The sequence below is a fragment of the Mirounga angustirostris genome, unplaced genomic scaffold (assembly GCF_029215605.1).
Source record: "Mirounga angustirostris isolate CCGP_5_RB_7025 unplaced genomic scaffold, mMirAng1.0.hap1 SCAF_8, whole genome shotgun sequence".
NCBI lineage: Eukaryota > Metazoa > Chordata > Mammalia > Carnivora > Phocidae > Mirounga > Mirounga angustirostris.
The window spans coordinates 16,616,406-16,633,012 of record NW_026991716.1 but is presented as its reverse complement, the minus strand read 5'-3'; the positions used below and the strand labels follow the sequence as shown (position 1 = coordinate 16,633,012).

Genomic DNA, 16,607 nt, shown 5'->3' with positions numbered 1-16,607 from the left:
CCTGGGCCCTGGTCCACAGGGCAATAGTCCTTTTTTTCCCCACAAGAACTTAGAATATGCTTCAAAAGTGTAATTCACACTTACCGAAGTTCCAATGGTTTTTGCTGCTTTTCTCAAGCCAGGTGGTGTGAGCTCAGCAGGAATAGGGGTCTTGGCCTTCATAGTCAGGGCCCCCATGTATGTGATAGGAGTCTGTGAGCCCAGACATCTTTTTTTTTTTTTTAAAGATTTTATTTGACAGAGAGAGAGAGAGACAGCGAGAGAGGGAACACAAGCAGGGGGAGTGGGAGAGGGAGAAGCAGGCTTCCTGCGGAGCCAGGAGCCCCATGTGGGGCTCGATCCCAGGACCCCGGGATCATGACCTGAGCTGAAGGCAGACGCTTAACGACTGAGCCACCCAGGCGCCCCGAGCCCAGACATCTTTAACAGCATAAACAGCACATCTTACAGAGCGTGGTAACTGCCGGTTTTCCCTCTAGGAGGTGTCCATTAGACAAGAGCTTCTTAAAAGCAGAGCACCTGTCTGTTCTCTTGACATTTTATTCCAAACCCTGGGCAATGCCTGTCACATGGGAGGCACTCAAATAGTTGCTGAGGGAATGGGGACTCTATTGGAATCCTAGGTGTTTAACCTCTGGAATTTTCTTGAACAAAGCCCCCTCATCTATATGGAGAATTTCTCATCCATCGAAACTAAGCTCAGGTATTGCCTCCTTTAGTTTTCTACGTTTTCTCAGTAAGCTGTTTTTTAATACTTCTATTATTTTATAACTAAACATTTCTCCATCTATTTTACCAGACTCTGAACTCTAAGGGCAGATATATCACCGGGGTCACTTCTGTATCTCTAGTGTAATACACAGCACTGGGCAAGGTAGATTTGTGAACAATATTAAGTGAACATTACTATTTCCAGAGTTTTTCCAAATCCCATAGGACTAAACTAGCTTTTATGAAGGCTAGGGGCACCTGGGTGACTTAGTCGGTTAAGCCCAGCATCTGCCTTTGGCTCAGGTCATGATGTGATGACAGGTTCCCTGTTTGGCAGGGAGTCTGCTTCTTCCTCTCCCTCCCCCTCCACCCTGCCCCGTTCATGTGTGCACATGCGCGCACGCACGCTCTCAAAATCTTGGAAAAAAAAAAAAAGCGGCTAGTTCTACGTGGGCTAGCTCAGGTAGAGTGCTCAAATCTTGGAGAAATTTGCAACTTCTAATACTTGTTACTAAGGGATGTGATGTTCATTTCCCTCTTAATATAGGACATGAACCCAGGCAACATTGCAACATTTTTCCTTCTGTTCAATGCTCAGGAGTCAGACCCAAATGCCTTCAGGGGTCAGCTAGGTGTGTTGGCTGAAGGCAGATGGGTGAGTCCTAAGTGTGGCTGGCAAATACGAGAGCACAGGTCTGCTCCCCAGGCTCCAGGCTGTGGTGTGTGCCAACGGCAAAGGCAGGCAGGTGCCAGGAGCTTGGAGCGAGCTTGGCCTCACGCAGGCTGCCAAACGTGACCTGGCCTCAGACGCCTTCACATTGGGCTCCCGGTGAGTGGCTCCTAAGATCCATAATGACTGTACTTACAAACCGCTTGTTCTCATGCTGTTATTCCAGTGTTCCCTCCACAGTTTCTTTCTTTTTTTTTTTTTTTAAAGATTTTATTTATTTGACACAGAGAGACACAGCGAGAGAGGGAACACAAGCAGGGGGAGTGGGAGAGGGAGAAGCAGGCTTCCCGTGGAGCAGGGAGCCTGATGCGGGGCTCGATCCCAGGACCCTAGGATCATGACCTGAGCCGAAGGCAGACGCTTAACGACTGAGCCACCCAGGCGGCCCTCCACAGAGTTTCTTAAAACGGAAAAGGACCTACACTCTTCCGTGACTGAGAGTCATGTTCTACTGAAGGTCAAGGGATATTTTAGGTAACTGCAGTGTCAAAAGAGTGCTGATTTCTTTGTGTGCCTTGGAATAGAACTCTTCCTTACATATGTGAATGTAATTGATTTTGAAAAAAGCCCACTGTGATAAAAACACACACTGAAGCTTTCTTAATATAAAGAAACTAAGAAACGTATCTGGGTGAATGCTTACCATGTATAAGCAGCTGTTTTACTTTGCAACAAATTCTTAGGCCTTGCTCTAGAGACCAAAGGATTTCTTTTATTTTTAAGCATGAATTGAATCCACCCACTGCTTAAAATGAAATCCCAGTGGGTTAAGAGGAGGCTCTTGAAAATGTCCTCTTGTCCCTGCCCCCATTCAGGTAGCTAAATTGAAATCCCCCCCCCTTCTGTGCCACCTCTCCATCCCGTTTCCCCTCCTGCCCCATCCCTGTTACTATCTAGGGATTTAAGCAATTTCATAAGTGGACTTTGAGCACATCTTTTGGACTTGGCTTGTTCCAACATCACCGTTCAGAACGCTACACTGACACAACAGAACCAATCAGTGAGCCTGCTGGACGACCTTGACTTCCGTCTCTGTGGGGCTTCATCAGGGTCAAGCCTCCGCTCACCTCCCACTCCTGAGCTGGCGCAGCCTCCTCTCTGCCTGTCTGGGTGCTCTGCGGGGGGAGAGTCTGCGGCTCCAGACCATGGGAAGAGGTTTCTGCCTCACACTGTCCCCTCAACCAGGCCAGTGCTCCTCCTTGGGTTATTCTATAGAGCAAATCTGCTTGTTATAACCGCTATATCGTCTGCTCATCTAACTGGTCTTAAATTTTTCTTGTAATAACCATTTTCTGAAATATTTTAACTTGGTATATGAATATTATGTAAAGCTAATACTGTTACATAAAAGGCCATGCATTGCTTGTTGAAATGAAGAATTAAACGTTTAAAATTAAGTGCTAAAATATCCCTTTATTAAAAAAAATTCCTGAGTAATCATTTGGAATACCACGCAGGCACACATTTTAATGTCTTTGAACCAAATAAGAACAATCTCAACATGCTGTGCTTTAGTGTAAAAATCAATTTATTATATAACAATCATACAGAATGCTTATCGGTCTACAAAGAAAAATGGCTTCTCCTGCATCCCTGTCCACCCCAATCATGATATTATGTTCTCAAGTATTTTCAAAGGAAAACCAAAAAGTGATATCCACATTTTCTAAATAAGGAAGTCCCCAGAAACATCATAAAATGATATGGAAGAATCATTATGGTCTCTTACAAAGTGCTGTTCTGCCCATCACAGTAAGTATCATTTTGCCTTACAAATAAAAATAAGTACCTCTCTGATGGGGATAGGGAGGACCTTCTCTCTCAATATGCCTGAAGGCGTCAATATATCATTTTGATGGGTTGAAAATGTCACTTCATTTCCATTTAACATTCCATTTTGTTTAAAAAAAAAAACTGGAATTTTTAATGTGCTTATAGTATTACATATTTTCATTCTTATGAGTAAAAGGAAATTTGGGAACAAAAAGTTTTCATTTTTCTAACGTATATAGGCTGGCTTTTTTTTTTTTTTTTTTACAGTTTTAGGAAAATCGCATTAAATGTAGACATTTTGCTTTTTAAAGTTCCAATACTTAATAACAGGTCAAAATATTTACCTGATTCAGCTTTTGCGGCTAAGATTTCATAGCTCTGTGTATTTATATCAGCCTTTGAATGGTTTAAGGCTAGAAGTGTTTGATTAGAATTAAAGACTCAATGGGAAACAGCGTCCTGAAACCTCTACACTGAGCTGGAAAAGTGCAAACTACCCTGTTTTATCCCTTTGATCTGAGAGGCTTCCACCTGCCTTGTACTTACAGCTGGTGGGCTCACTCATTCTGCTGAAGGATGGCTTCTGTCCTTGCTCTGCCAATACCAAGTCCAGGAAAGCACCAAAGTTGCAGGTAAACGCCGGGGGGAGGGGGGTGGCGGGGGGGGAGACTTTCTGGCCTTCCTGACATTTGAGGACCAGCTGCAAACAATGAAGGCCCAGTGAGATCCAGCTTCTCCCTGAGTCTCATTTTTCCCCGGAATGCACTTTGAGAACAGAACAGATTTTTAGCCCTCACTTGGGACCTAAAACTGAGCTAGTCCAGTTGCTCTGAGGGGCTTTAGTCCAACCCATGTTTGTTACAGAGGAATAATCAGAGGTATACTTGGGTCTAGCCCTTATTTTAAAATGAATTTCTGGGAGAGAACGATACTCCTAACAATACTGTTAGGATGGGATGGAAGAAGCAGGGATGAAGCACCCTAGAAAAATCAGTTTTAGAAAACTTTTTAGAAAAATAAATCCAAGAGTAAGTGGGTGTCAAAAATGTGTGTTCAATAAAAATGGACCAAGTGCCCACCTGTGACATGTACATATACGCACAGCGCATCTACCACAACAAACAGCTAAGACCCGTCATCTTCCACACAGCGGGCCAGGTCCTGAGAGAAGTGAGAAAACGCAATCACAGTCCACGTTCAGTGTCGTACCAGAGTCTGTGCTCTTTTTTAAACGGAGAAGAATTTTAACACTAGAAAGCGAGGGGGTAAGGAGGACAGAAAGGCATCCCGGACAGAGCGGATGGGGTCCAGGGAGCGGTAAGCACGCCCTTCTGGTGCTTGTGCTTCGGACCTCAACAGGCCACCCTATGAGCTATTTTAAAGAGAAGGTAGGAAAGAGTAAGTGTCAAAGGCGGCAAGTCTTGTCTTAGGGCATAAATCTTCCTCACATCTTTAAAAAATATTGTTTCCATTCTTGGTGCAAGTGAATAGTAAAGGTCCAATACGCAGGGAGAAAAAAGAATATTCACTACTGCTTTCGTCTGCTTTTGTGCTTGTTCTCAGTGAGAGCGTGTTATCTGGGCAGGGAAGGGATGTGCTGAGTTTGCCAAATTGGCACTTTTCACGGAGGCTCATTACCACCCCCTGGCTCAGCGTTGGAATCTTTCCATCATCCTCCTCTTCCCATTTTCAAAAACTTAACCTGCAAAGAGTGACAGCAGGTATTTGGGGGTAGTATTCACAAGCGGGCTCACAAGAAATAGTGGAAAAACTCAATGTCTGTTTTGCCCCAACTGCTCTGATTTAGAAATATTCCAGTGGCTTATCCTTCTAGGGAGAAGGGAAGATTCCTTGATCAGAAAGGAAACGGGCAGCCAGATTTAGATTCTGCTTTCAAAACTGAGCAAGGTGTGTGTTTATAACCTAAAGTAGGGGAATTTAACATAGGAGGTAGACATGAACATATGAATAGTCATGGAAACCAAATTAAAACTGAGGAACAACTCCTATCCGAAGCCCCTGAGCTATGAGGATTTGGCAGATTTTTTTTCTTCTTAGAAAAAGTAATCGTCAAAATAAAATACAAATTTCATTACCATATCACGAAGTTGAGACTTAGTGTAGGAATTTGACAGACTGCACCTTAAAAGAAAAAAGTTGTGCTAGATTTTCCTGTCTTCCATGTATAATCCATTTTAATTATTTTCTGGGGTTGAGTCCTAATGGAACAAATGGACTAATGACTTTATTGCTTAATAAGCACTAAGCAATTATTGCTTAATATAGATTAAGACCCTGTGGTTAGAAGGTAATTACCATTTTGTCTTAAACATTTCAATCTGAATAAAACTTTTTATTTGAAGACTGGCTTCGGAAAACAAGGCTCCATGTTTCCTGGCTTTGTATGTGTATAAGGCGTTATGGAAACAGTTTCTGGTGAGGGGTTCAGTTTGTGGGGAGGAGGAGAGAGAAGCTACACCAGGTCTGAGGTCTACAGAGCTCGGTGTCTGAGGTGACATGGTGTGCTGACGGGAGCATTCAGTTAACAGATTAAGCTAATAGCAATATATTAATACATTCCGGGTACAAATGATTTATAAACTCAAAAGAAATTAGTTTATGCTAAAACATGTAACTTTAAATTCAGTCTTTGCTTTAAAACAAGCGAATCTTAGGCTATTATATATGCTTTGTTACTCGATGTTTATTGTGCTTTCCTGTTGATGACCCCATTAGTCACCGTGAAGTAGGCTTTGGAAAAACCGTTCTTAACTTCTTTCCCTGCAGGTGGCTCTTCCATATTTTTCTTCACTGGCTTTTTCTGGTACGTCTGTTGGATGTGTGTATTTCAAAGAGGGGGGAAAAAAAGGATTCTTGAATAAGACTTTCTCTCTGACATGGCATATAATCTAAAACAGTTCATGATTTTATTGCATATTGGACAAGTAAGAATTTTTGTAACAGGACAATTTTTAAGCTAATGGTTAAAAATAAAGGGGTAAAACCCAAGACAAATATGAATTCCAATGAAAGGTTATTTCTTTCACCTTATCAACATTGGTTAGGATTTACGTATTAAGGGATGGGCATCCAAATTATTCTGCATGTTGCTTCCTTGTAGTTCCTAAAAATGAGATCCTTTTCCAATTCAAGTTGAAAAGGTGCTGTTATTTTAAAAGTACCAGTACCTTGGATTCTGGCTTGATTTGGGTTTTGGCATATCCTTCCTAATTCTGACAAAATATCCGATTTCATCTCATTTTTACCTTTTTTTTTTTTTTTTTTTTAAAGCAATGGTATTAACAAGGGTCAAGACTGAAATTATATACTCAACTCTAAAGGAGTAAGATTCCATTTAAACCAACAAGTAGGGTTGAAGTTCTGGGCGCCCAGCACCCACCCTGCTGGGCCGCATGCTCCTGTCCTCAAGGTCCGACCCCAAGCACCACGTGGACTCCCTGAGCTTTCCTGGAACAGTCTGTTTCGGTTTGTTTTTGTTTGGGTGGCTTTGTTTGGTTCTATCAATGGTTATTTCTCTAGAAATTCTCAGAGGAAACTTATCTCTTATAGAAGACAAAGGCTAGCCAGTCCAATTTCAGAAACACAGGGGCTTAAAAGCTTGTCAGAGGTTCAGGTTCCCACAGCTGGGCTCTGTATGAAGCCCCTGTGGGTTAACTTTCAGCAAACACAAACTAAAAAAGAAAGCACTTGTTGTCTGAAGAAAGAAATACACACTTGATTACAATTTCAAAAGTGCTGTTTTGAATATAAATGTATGTTCTCATTGCTTTTTCATGAAGCTTAATTTCTCTGTCCCCCACCCACACAGGAGAGTAATTTAAAATCTATAATCACCTGAGGCTTGTGCCCTGCTACGGCTTTCATCAGTTTTTGTCTTAACAGAGTTGCTCTGAAATTGTGTTTTGAAGCTCTGTTCCATTTAAATTGTTGATTAAAAGAAAATGACACTTAGTGAAGAAAATGCCAATGTGACCTTTCCACGATGGCTGGCCTTAAAAGATTTTTTTCCAAGTAGTGAGTTTATAGTATCACAGTGCTGATATAGAAACAATTTTTTAACACTAAATTCATTTAGCTTCTGTTTTTCTCCCTTCAAACAGATTTCCTGCATTCATATATATCAACCAAATGTGTGACCTGACTGAACTCTAATAAAATGCCCACTAGGCTCGAACAGGGGTTATCCTTCAAGGGGAGGATGCGGGGTGTGGAGTTAGGAATGCACATTTCTCTGTTTCCTTTGGGTGCCTCGATTAGGCACAAGTCTGTGCTACGTTATTTAATTGGCAAAATTAAACCTCTAGGTGAGGCAAAAGCCCAGTCTACTATGTTTTGCTGCTGAAGACTTACAGGTCACTTACCTGCACGTAGAAATTTAAGAAGAGGATGACTAACGTCAGCATGTAGTAAGACTGGAAGATGAGACAGCCCAGGGGGAAGCCACAGGGTCTCACCACTGCACTCATGGTGTGCGTGATGGTGAGCACGAACTGTACCTGGGGGAAGGGGGTGGGGAGGCAGCAGGTGAGGCAACCAGGCGAGCCAAAGAAAATCCACTTTGAAATGTTATACACTGAGAACTCAACTTCTGGTACTCCCTAAGATTCGGAAACAAACGCTGAAGCAGCCCACGATCCTATCCAGACATTTTATTTGAAATGACACTAGTAGGTATATACAATTGCAGTTGAAATTCTTTAGATAAAAATGAATCTGTTAAAATTAATGTCTGGGTTAAAGCATCTACATTTCAAAGCAAGGAATAAGCTAATTGTATCCACAGAGGGCATTTTAACACACCAGGTTTAATGCTTAAAAGGCAATTTTAGAGAAAAATAGGCAGCATCCTCACACAGAAAAGCCTCTGTGGAGGATGACAGATTCCTTTCCTCCATCCCTCAGCATATTTAGATGCTTCACATGGAGAACAGCGGAAAGAAGGGATAACATACCAGTTGAGCCTGTGTGAGATATTTCTTCCACCAAAGATACTTGTGCATAGATGGAAACACAGAAAGGCCATAGTAGGAGTACATAAGAATGTGGATAAAACTGTTCAGTGTGGGTCCAAAGAAACCTGTGAAAGTACAGTATAAAAATTACTGTTCATTCTTTATCCAGTGAGACTGGTTCTTCCTGTACACCATCACTGAAGATGAATAGCAACTCCGGTACTAGCAGATACCAGAATTTCACATGGACAGACTCCCTTTCGCTTCTGTGCTTACTCCAGGATTCAGCAAAAGTCCCCGAGACAAGACAAAACTGGGATGGTTTTTCAGTCAGAGTGTCAACCAAACAGGTAATTCCTGATCTGCAAAGGTTTTACTGTCTCTTACACCATCATTATTATCCACTAATCTGGGAAAAAACGAAATGTTTGCTTAAAACTGGTGGCAGAACTCCTCTGAAAGAGAAGTGTCTCCACTTTTGCTAAACCTTGGATGAACCATTTTGATTGTGGAAAGAAAGCCACCAGTACGAGGCTGAACAAAGCGTTCAAGGGTCGAGGACAGTATGTTGCTCTTTATATTTATAAATTCAACCTGAAAGGGACCTAGGAAGCAGGAGATGCTGGGGGAAGGCGAGAGAAGGTCCCGCAGGAGAGAAGGCTGGGACAGAGAGGGACCTGTCACTGAGATTTCCCAGTGGCTGGGTCATGTCATGGACTTCTAGGACAAGGAATGTCTAAAATCCAATTTGAGGACCTGTGCTGTGCCCCTCCCTTCCTGAAGTCCCTGTAGCTGCCATCAACGGGGGTGAATGATGTTTTGGGAAACCAAAGGCAAAAACTAAGTTCTATGTTGGCTCAACTAAGAAGCAAAAGGATTTAGCTGCAAGAGGTGGGATGTCAGAGGCAGGTTCTTTGTTGGGAACTGGGATACTCACTGTCATGAGGAGTAAATCAATACATACATGCAAAGTGCTTACAATGGTGTCTGGCAAAGTGAATACCACTTACGTGCTACCTTGGGATCCAGATGGAGCTGAGTCCTGCGGTGAAGAGGCTGTGGAGCTAGAGGACCCCTACTAGCTAGGTCCCCTTGGATACATCAGTTTTACTTGGTAAATTTTGATTTTGCCATCTGGAAAATGGGCATGATGGGATTGACTGAATACTACTATATAAACTGAAAAGTACTGGACCTATGCTGGTTAATCAATTTAAATTCTCTAGCCTGGTTTTCCAATTCTAGATCAGAGGTCTGGTTAGATAAATGCAAATCAACGAATAAGAAATGAAAACAACACTCGCATCCAGTAAGTCCTCCGCAAACACAGGCTGGAATAACTTGTTACAGGGCTTGGATTTACATGAAAAGAGTTTCAGAGTACCAGCTAGCATAAGGTCAGTGGTATTTCTTTACTCACCTGAGTTTTCATTACCATGAATGAATGGAAAAGGAGTGGTTGATTATAATTCCATAATATTTTAGGTTCACTAGAAATTGTCACACACAGCATCTTATTAACAGGAATCCGATGTCTTTACACAGCAATTATGTGAGACTGTCGTTCAGATGCTTAGTGATTTGTAATGAGATAGCTGATAAGCACAAAAAATACTTAACCTTGATAATTCTTCTTTAATATTGGTTATGGGCTTTATATTGATTAAGCATAAGTCTATCATTGTCTTAATAACAAAACTCAAACTAGATTCGGTCCAGGAGAGGTATAAAAGACCCATCTCTTTCTGACTCCTGCACCCCCAGCAATTTCCTTCTTCACACTCTGGTTTCAATTTGCATCTTCATAGTCACTGATATTTCTTAAAACATCAAGAATGTTTGGGATAGATCTCTAAGGTCCCCAAATCATCTTTCTTTTTTTGGGGGGGGGTTTCCTTTTTTTAAATTTTAAGTTCAATTAATTAACAATATAGTGTATTATTAGTTTCAGAGGGAGAGTTCAGTGATTCATCAGTTGCATATAACACCCAGTGCTCATTCCATCATGTGCCCTCCTTCATGCCCACCACCCAGTTACCCCATCCCCCTCCACCTCCCCTCCGACAAGCCTCAGTTTCTTTCCTATGCTTAAGAAGTCTCTTATGGTTTGTCTCCCTCTCTGGGTTCATCTTGTTTTATTCTTCTCAGGTTTGTTTGTTTTTTTACTAACCAGAATCATGCTGTATGTATTGTTCTTTGATGTGCCTGTTGGAGATGTTCTCAGCCTAGCACACTCCTTGTATCCATTCTATATTCCACAGAAATAGTTAGATGTTTGGGTTGCTTCCTTCTGCTGTTATAATTATGCCCACTTTTGTGCACAAACTTGAGCACAGGGGCTGGAATTTGAGGGGAAGAGTGTCAATTTGAGCCCCTGGCAATCTGAGGTGAAGGCATGTTGACTTGGCATTTAGCAGGTGGCAGGCTGTGCGTGCTGACTCGGGCAGGAGGGTGGCTGGACTGTGAATTTGGGACCCACAGGCCGATGGCATCGTGTGTGACAGGGACGTGGCTGGTTTTGCTTTTAATTTTTGTTTTTCTGGGAAACTTGATCTCTCCCTCTATTCTAAATGAAAGCCTTGCTGGATAGAGTATTCTTGGCTGTAGATTTTTTCCTTTTAGCAGTTGGAATTTATCATGCCACTTTCTTCTGGCCTGCAGAATTTCTGCTGAAACCCACTGATAGCCATATGGGGTTTCCCTTGTATGTACATGCTTTCCTTTCTCTTGCTGCTTTTAAAATTCTCTCTTTATCACTACTTTTGGCCATCTTATTTACTTTGTGTCTTGGTGCAGACCTCTTTGGGCTGGTTGTGTTGGGGGTGCTCTGTGCCTCCTGGATCTGGGTTTCTCTTTCCTTCCCCAGATAGAGGAAGTTTTCAGCTATTATTTCTTCAGACAAATCTTTTGCGCCCTTTTCTCGCTCTTCTCCTTCTGGGATCCCTATCACGCGACTGTTATGCAGACAGTGTTGCTGAGTTCCCTGGGTCTATTTTCATTTTGCTTTTTCCCCCCTCTCATCTGCTCAGCTTGATTGCTTTCCATGACTCTGTCCCCCGGGTGGCTGATCCTTTCTTCTACTTCCTCTTGCTTGCTATTTATTCCAGATGGTCTATTTTTATTTCCATTTAGTGAGTCCAATAGCTCTAATTGGTTCTTTTTTATGTCTTCTATCTCTTGGTGGAGGGTCTCATGGAGGTCCTGCAGTCCTTCCTCAATTCTAGCAAGTATCTTTATGAGCATTACTTTAAATTCACTATCAGACATATTACTTACCTCCGTTTCGCTTAGGTCTCCTACTCTGATTTTGTCCTGTTCTTTGATTTGGGACATATCCCTCTGTCTCCTCATTCTGCCTCTTGCGTGCTCGGTTTCTCTGTGTTAGGAAAGTCAGCTCCGTCTCCTGCACTTGAAAGTAGTGGCTTTGTGAAGAAGAGGTCCTGCAGTGCAATGTCTGTTCCCCAGAACCTGGTGCTCAGGGGGGTCTTCTATGTGTGTTGCTGGGATGTGTTTGCCTTCAGTCCTGTTGTCTGCAATGGCTCCCTGCCTGTTGTGGGCAGGGTCTGGTGCCCGTGGTGTTAGTGGGCTGCTCCAGGGCTGCCTTGGGCTGGAGTTGAGTCAGAGCAGGCGTTTGCCGGAGATGGAGTAGCACCAAACTGCAGGCCCTGTCCCTGTGTCATCCCCGGAGAAGCTTCTGTTGGTGGATGGGGGCCTGCAGTCCGGCCCACTGCTGGGGTCACAGTCAGATGGGTGTGTGGTTATCTTCCCCACTCCCTGGGGCAGGACTCACTCTGGAGTGGTGCTGACCCTTGTCTGGGCCGCGCACACACCGCCAGGCTTGTGGCACCGCTTTGACGGGATCTTGCCAAGAGCGATCGGAGGGGGTGGATCTGCTTCGCTGTGGCCTCTTGTCTATGCCGGGCTGCGGAGAGTCTGTTCTGCCAGTTTTCGGGCTGCTTTCTGAGTTATTTATGCCGACGTGGGTGCTCTCTAGGCGGCCACGCGGCGAGAGGTGAGCCCAGGGACGTCCTACTCCGCCATCTTCCCAGCAGCCCTCCCCAAATCATTTTCACTGAAGTTTTACCTGTTCTGAGTTTTCACAGACCATTTTTAGATCTCGGGATTTAAGACAATCAGAAAGTACTGCTGTCCCTACTGCGGGGTGTAATGGACCTGTTAGTAAACTATGAAATCCCTGTCACGAGAGTCATCATCAGCTTTTTGAAAAAGTGCAACAGAATTAACAACAACAAAACCCAAAGTGCATCCCCCAGAGCTGGGGGAAAGAGTTCCTGAAATTCTTGTTTCATACAAAGTATATACATGTAAAGAGGCTGGGATATAACGTGTACTGTAGTTCTCAGTTAAGAAAAATATTGAAAGCCACACAGAGCTGTGACCTTAGTTTTTCAGAATGGGAAAAAAGTCCTAGGAGTTGAAGGGACCCCAAGCTGTAGTGTGGCCAGGTGGTGACTGTGGAAGGTGCCATATTTATTTCTGCAGGAGTCTTTCAGCCCCCGGGGTTGGAGGACAATTTCTCCAGCTGGCGTACATGCTTCTGGCCCTCAGACCTTTGGTGCATAGAAAGAAAATGTTTTTAAAATTTAAGATAGGGCGCCTGGGTGGCTCAGTTGGTTAAGCGACTGCCTTTGGCTCAGGTCATGATCCTGGAGTCCCAGGATCGAGTCCCACATCGGGCTCCCTGCTCAGCAGGGAGTCTGCTTCTCCCTCTGACCCTCCCCCCTCATGTGCTCTCTCTCTCTCTCTCTCTCTCTCTCATTCTCTCTCTCAAATAAATAAAAAAATCTTAAAAAAAAAAATTTAAGGTAATACTCAGATTTTGCCAGAATCAAAGACCAGAAATAACCAGCCACTGGCAAATAGGTGCTTCCTTGTGTAACAACGCAGGCCACCCCGTGGCCTCCCTTTTCTCTCTCCTGATATATGCAATATTCAATACAAGACACTCACTAGAGGTCTTAAAAGACCCAATTACAGAGAACTGAAAAATAACGAAATCACTTACTTTGCCCACAAGGTATCCAGTTCAAAACACACCACCAGATGTTAAACATGGAGGCATGATGGTATACGTGAAGAAAAGTAATCTGACTGGTTTTTTTCCGCAAAACAAAGAAAATTGTGTCCAGGAACTCTACTGATTTGGAGAAGTAGTACCACCATAACACCTTAGCTACCTGTAAGAATGTGGAAACAGAAAAGAGAAAAGGTGAGCAATGAAAATCCCCCTCCTGCTGCCCTCCCTACCTCTTGGCAACCCGGGGGACACTGGGTTTCACTAGTGTGCACTTCTCTCTCGGGAAATCCCACAAGCGCCTTCCTGGCATCTCTGCCTCCAGTTTCTCCCTATTCCCAGCAATCCACCCCACTCTAGTGAAAACAAGTTACGCCTCCAACATGCAGATCTGATCAAGGTACTCCTGTGCACCTGCAGAGCACAGGCTCTTTCCCGGCTTGCCCTGGCTGCCACTTCCTGCACCGCTCTCGGAGTGCCCCACCCCTCCTCTGTGAGCGCCCCACTGTGCACTGTCCAGGTGCTCTGCATACTCTCCCTGCCACACTTGCTGCTGTCTCTGCTCTGGGCTTCCTAGCCCCCTCCCCACATGCACCCCCCTCTCCTCTGGAACTCTACCTAACCCTCTCCTTGCTTTTCTCAGGCCTCATCAGCGGCTGCTTCCTTTGCATTCCCCGATGACTCTGCCTCTGCACTCAGGAAGCAGGCCAGGGTAGTGAGGGTTAGGCGGCCGAAGGCCCATCACACAGGGCAGGGACCGGCCCATCTTTGCTCCGTGCTGAGCACTCAGCAGATCACTACTGTTCCTTAACGTTAGGTTTTCACTTTTTCCCCTCTTCCTCTAACCTACATATGTTTTTGTCTCTTAACTGGTACAGGGCCCAGGAGCCGTCTGTACGTAGAAGACTACTTCTTCTGCATCTCCTCCTCAGATTTAAAATCAAGATGCCTCCAGGGTTGTATGAAATGCTGAATCACTACACTGTACACCTGAAACTAATATTACACCATATGTTAACTAATGAATTTAAATAAATGCTCTTCCTCCTCACTGAAGTGGTGGGTCAGGATTCCCCCTTCCCTCCTGAGCCCCTTACGAAGTCTCAGCTACAGGGGGAATACTTGAACTGCGCTGTGGTTTTAGCGCTAACATTGAAACATATGAGGAGAGTGTGTGTAACAGAAACTTTGAAGTTAGAACATCATGCTCTATTGTCTGCTTCCCAAGAACACAATAAGGTGTGGTGGCTTCCACCCTAATGTTTAAGGATATAATTAAACTTCACAGACATTAACCCAAATATAAATGTAAAACAACAACCCTTAGAGAATTGAAACGTGCTGGTCTGTGATAGAAATAAATTAGAAATAAAATGGATGCAAAAAAAATGGGTGTAGAGAAATCTATATACCTTATTTTGTATTATAGCTTTGAAGATGTTTTTTAAAAAGAGGATTCAAACATGTACATCTTAATATTAAAGATTTTAAAGAAAAGGTTTCTATTATGTAATAAGCAGGATTTTTGATATGGAAATTGTTAAACATCCATAAATGTAAGGAGAGTAAGTATAAATTATAGAACCTGTGTATCTATCACTAAGCTTCAAAGTTTTCAGTATGATTCAATTTGTTGAATCAATTCTATTTCTAAACATTTTTAGGGGGGTATAGCATATTATAAGCAAATGCAAGCTATCATTTTATCTATAAAAACTAACACTTTTTTTTCTTTCAACATAACCACCATGTCATCAGCTAATAAAATTAATGGCTCCTTAATATCTACTAATAGCCTCCTCTGTGTTCAAATCTGTCTCAAAAATGTTTTTTTATAGGGCGCCTGGGTGGCTCAGTTGGTTAAGCCACTGCCTTCGGCTCAGGTCATGATCCTGGGGTCCCTGGATCGAGTCCCGCATTGGGCTCCCTGCTCAGCGGGGAGCCTGCTTCTCCCTCTGACCCTCCCCCCTCTCATGCTCTCTCTATCTCATTCTCTCTCTCAAATAAATAAATAAAATCTTAAAAAAAATGTTTTTTTTATAATTGATGTAAATCCGGATGCAAACAAGGTCCACCTTGCACTGATGTGATATGGTTCTCCGGTCTCCTGATCAGTAACAGTCCCCTTTCCTTTTTCCAGGTCTTTTCCTCCCAAACACTAGATCAGCTGTTAGAATTCCTACTACTATGGATTCCTAGTGTTATTTAACTTGTTTCTCTATCCCCCACATTTTCTATAACTAGCAATTAGACTTAGAGGCTTGATAGACTGAGATTTAGGGGTTTGGGCAGGAGTACTTCTCTGGTGGTTCTGTGTACTTCCTGATGCATCATACCGGGAGGCACAGAATTTCAGGGTGTCTCACCGACATTCATGGACAGAGTTCAGACATTAACAGCCTAGTCCAATCATTATGAAGTTTCTTTCTTTCCTTCCTTTCCTTTTCTTTATATATTTGAGAGCAGGCGCCCCACTGAGCAGGGCGCCTGATGCAGGGCTGGACCCCAGGACCTTGGGATCATGACCTAAGCCAAAGGCAGACACTTAACCAACTGAGCCACCCAGGTGCCCCCATTATGAAGTTTTTCCATTCACCTTTTTTTTACCCAACAGTTTTATCACTTATGGATGACTGCTGAACAGATCCATCATTTCACTAGGACTTGCAAGAGGGTGATTTTCTAATTCTCTTGTTATGCATTTTTCTCTAGAGAAAGAGTTCTTCTCTATTTGGAAATTCACATTTGAAAAGCAAAGATAAATGTTTCTTTCCCTTTAACTTTTCTTCCCTAGAATGAGTTGGTGTTCTAGCAACCTTCAGACGTCAACAATGTGTTTTTTGGTATCATTTTAAGCTCATGGTTTTTAAATAAATGTAATATGTTTCATCAGTAATCTTTTGAATTGTCCCATCTTGAGCACTGGGAGTCCCCTTCAAGGTGGCTCCTAGATCTTTTCATAATGACCAGAGTAGTCCTGGACAGCTTGCTTGCTTTCTGTCACAAGATGTCCTGGATTCTGCTTATGCACTTTTCCCACCCCAAACCAGGAATTGGCCAATTCTCTAAGAACCCTAATCCCTTCTGGTGGAAAATTATATTTAGAAAGCGCAATCTGGGTATTCATTGCTCACTGCACTGGGTTGTCAGAGACTAACTAGGCCTTTGCTGGAGATAAGAGCTAAAAAACACATTTGTTTTTAGAATAATGTTAATTCTGGTATTTCCTATTTGAATCTATGATTAATGTTAGAAAAGAGATACTAATAAAAAAGTTAAACTATGTTTAAAATACTAGTTGTAATGATATTATTATGTACTTACTTTATTCTACAGTGTACCTATAACAGTCTCCAAAAAGCAATACTAATATTTTTATTAATAG

The 16,607-nt window shown here is 42.9% G+C and overlaps 1 protein-coding gene and 1 long non-coding RNA gene across 3 annotated transcripts in view; one reads left to right on the top strand and one right to left on the bottom strand.

The window, feature by feature from the left end:
• Nucleotides 1-3,760: 3,760 nt before the first annotated feature.
• On the top strand, nt 3,761-9,755 carry LOC135365534 (uncharacterized). 2 transcript variants are annotated; one of them, XR_010413497.1, is made up of 5 exons: nt 3,761-3,846; nt 6,002-6,038; nt 6,506-6,700; nt 8,357-8,537; nt 9,433-9,755. It is a non-coding gene; the product is annotated as an uncharacterized LOC135365534 (long non-coding RNA). The 2 variants fall into 2 exon arrangements; XR_010413496.1 differs by lacking the exon at nt 9,433-9,755 and having other exon boundaries at nt 8,357-8,764.
• Nucleotides 3,840-16,607, bottom strand: part of ELOVL2 (ELOVL fatty acid elongase 2) — a 75,535-nt gene continuing 62,767 nt past the window's right edge. The window contains exons 5-8 of the mRNA XM_045866379.3: nt 13,214-13,385; nt 8,188-8,312; nt 7,597-7,731; nt 3,840-6,044 (exon numbers count right to left, since the gene is read on the bottom strand). Of these exons, the coding sequence (XP_045722335.1) occupies nt 5,919-6,044; nt 7,597-7,731; nt 8,188-8,312; nt 13,214-13,385 (558 nt within the window). The 3' untranslated portion in view covers nt 3,840-5,918. The remainder of the gene's footprint in view (nt 6,045-7,596; nt 7,732-8,187; nt 8,313-13,213; nt 13,386-16,607) is intronic.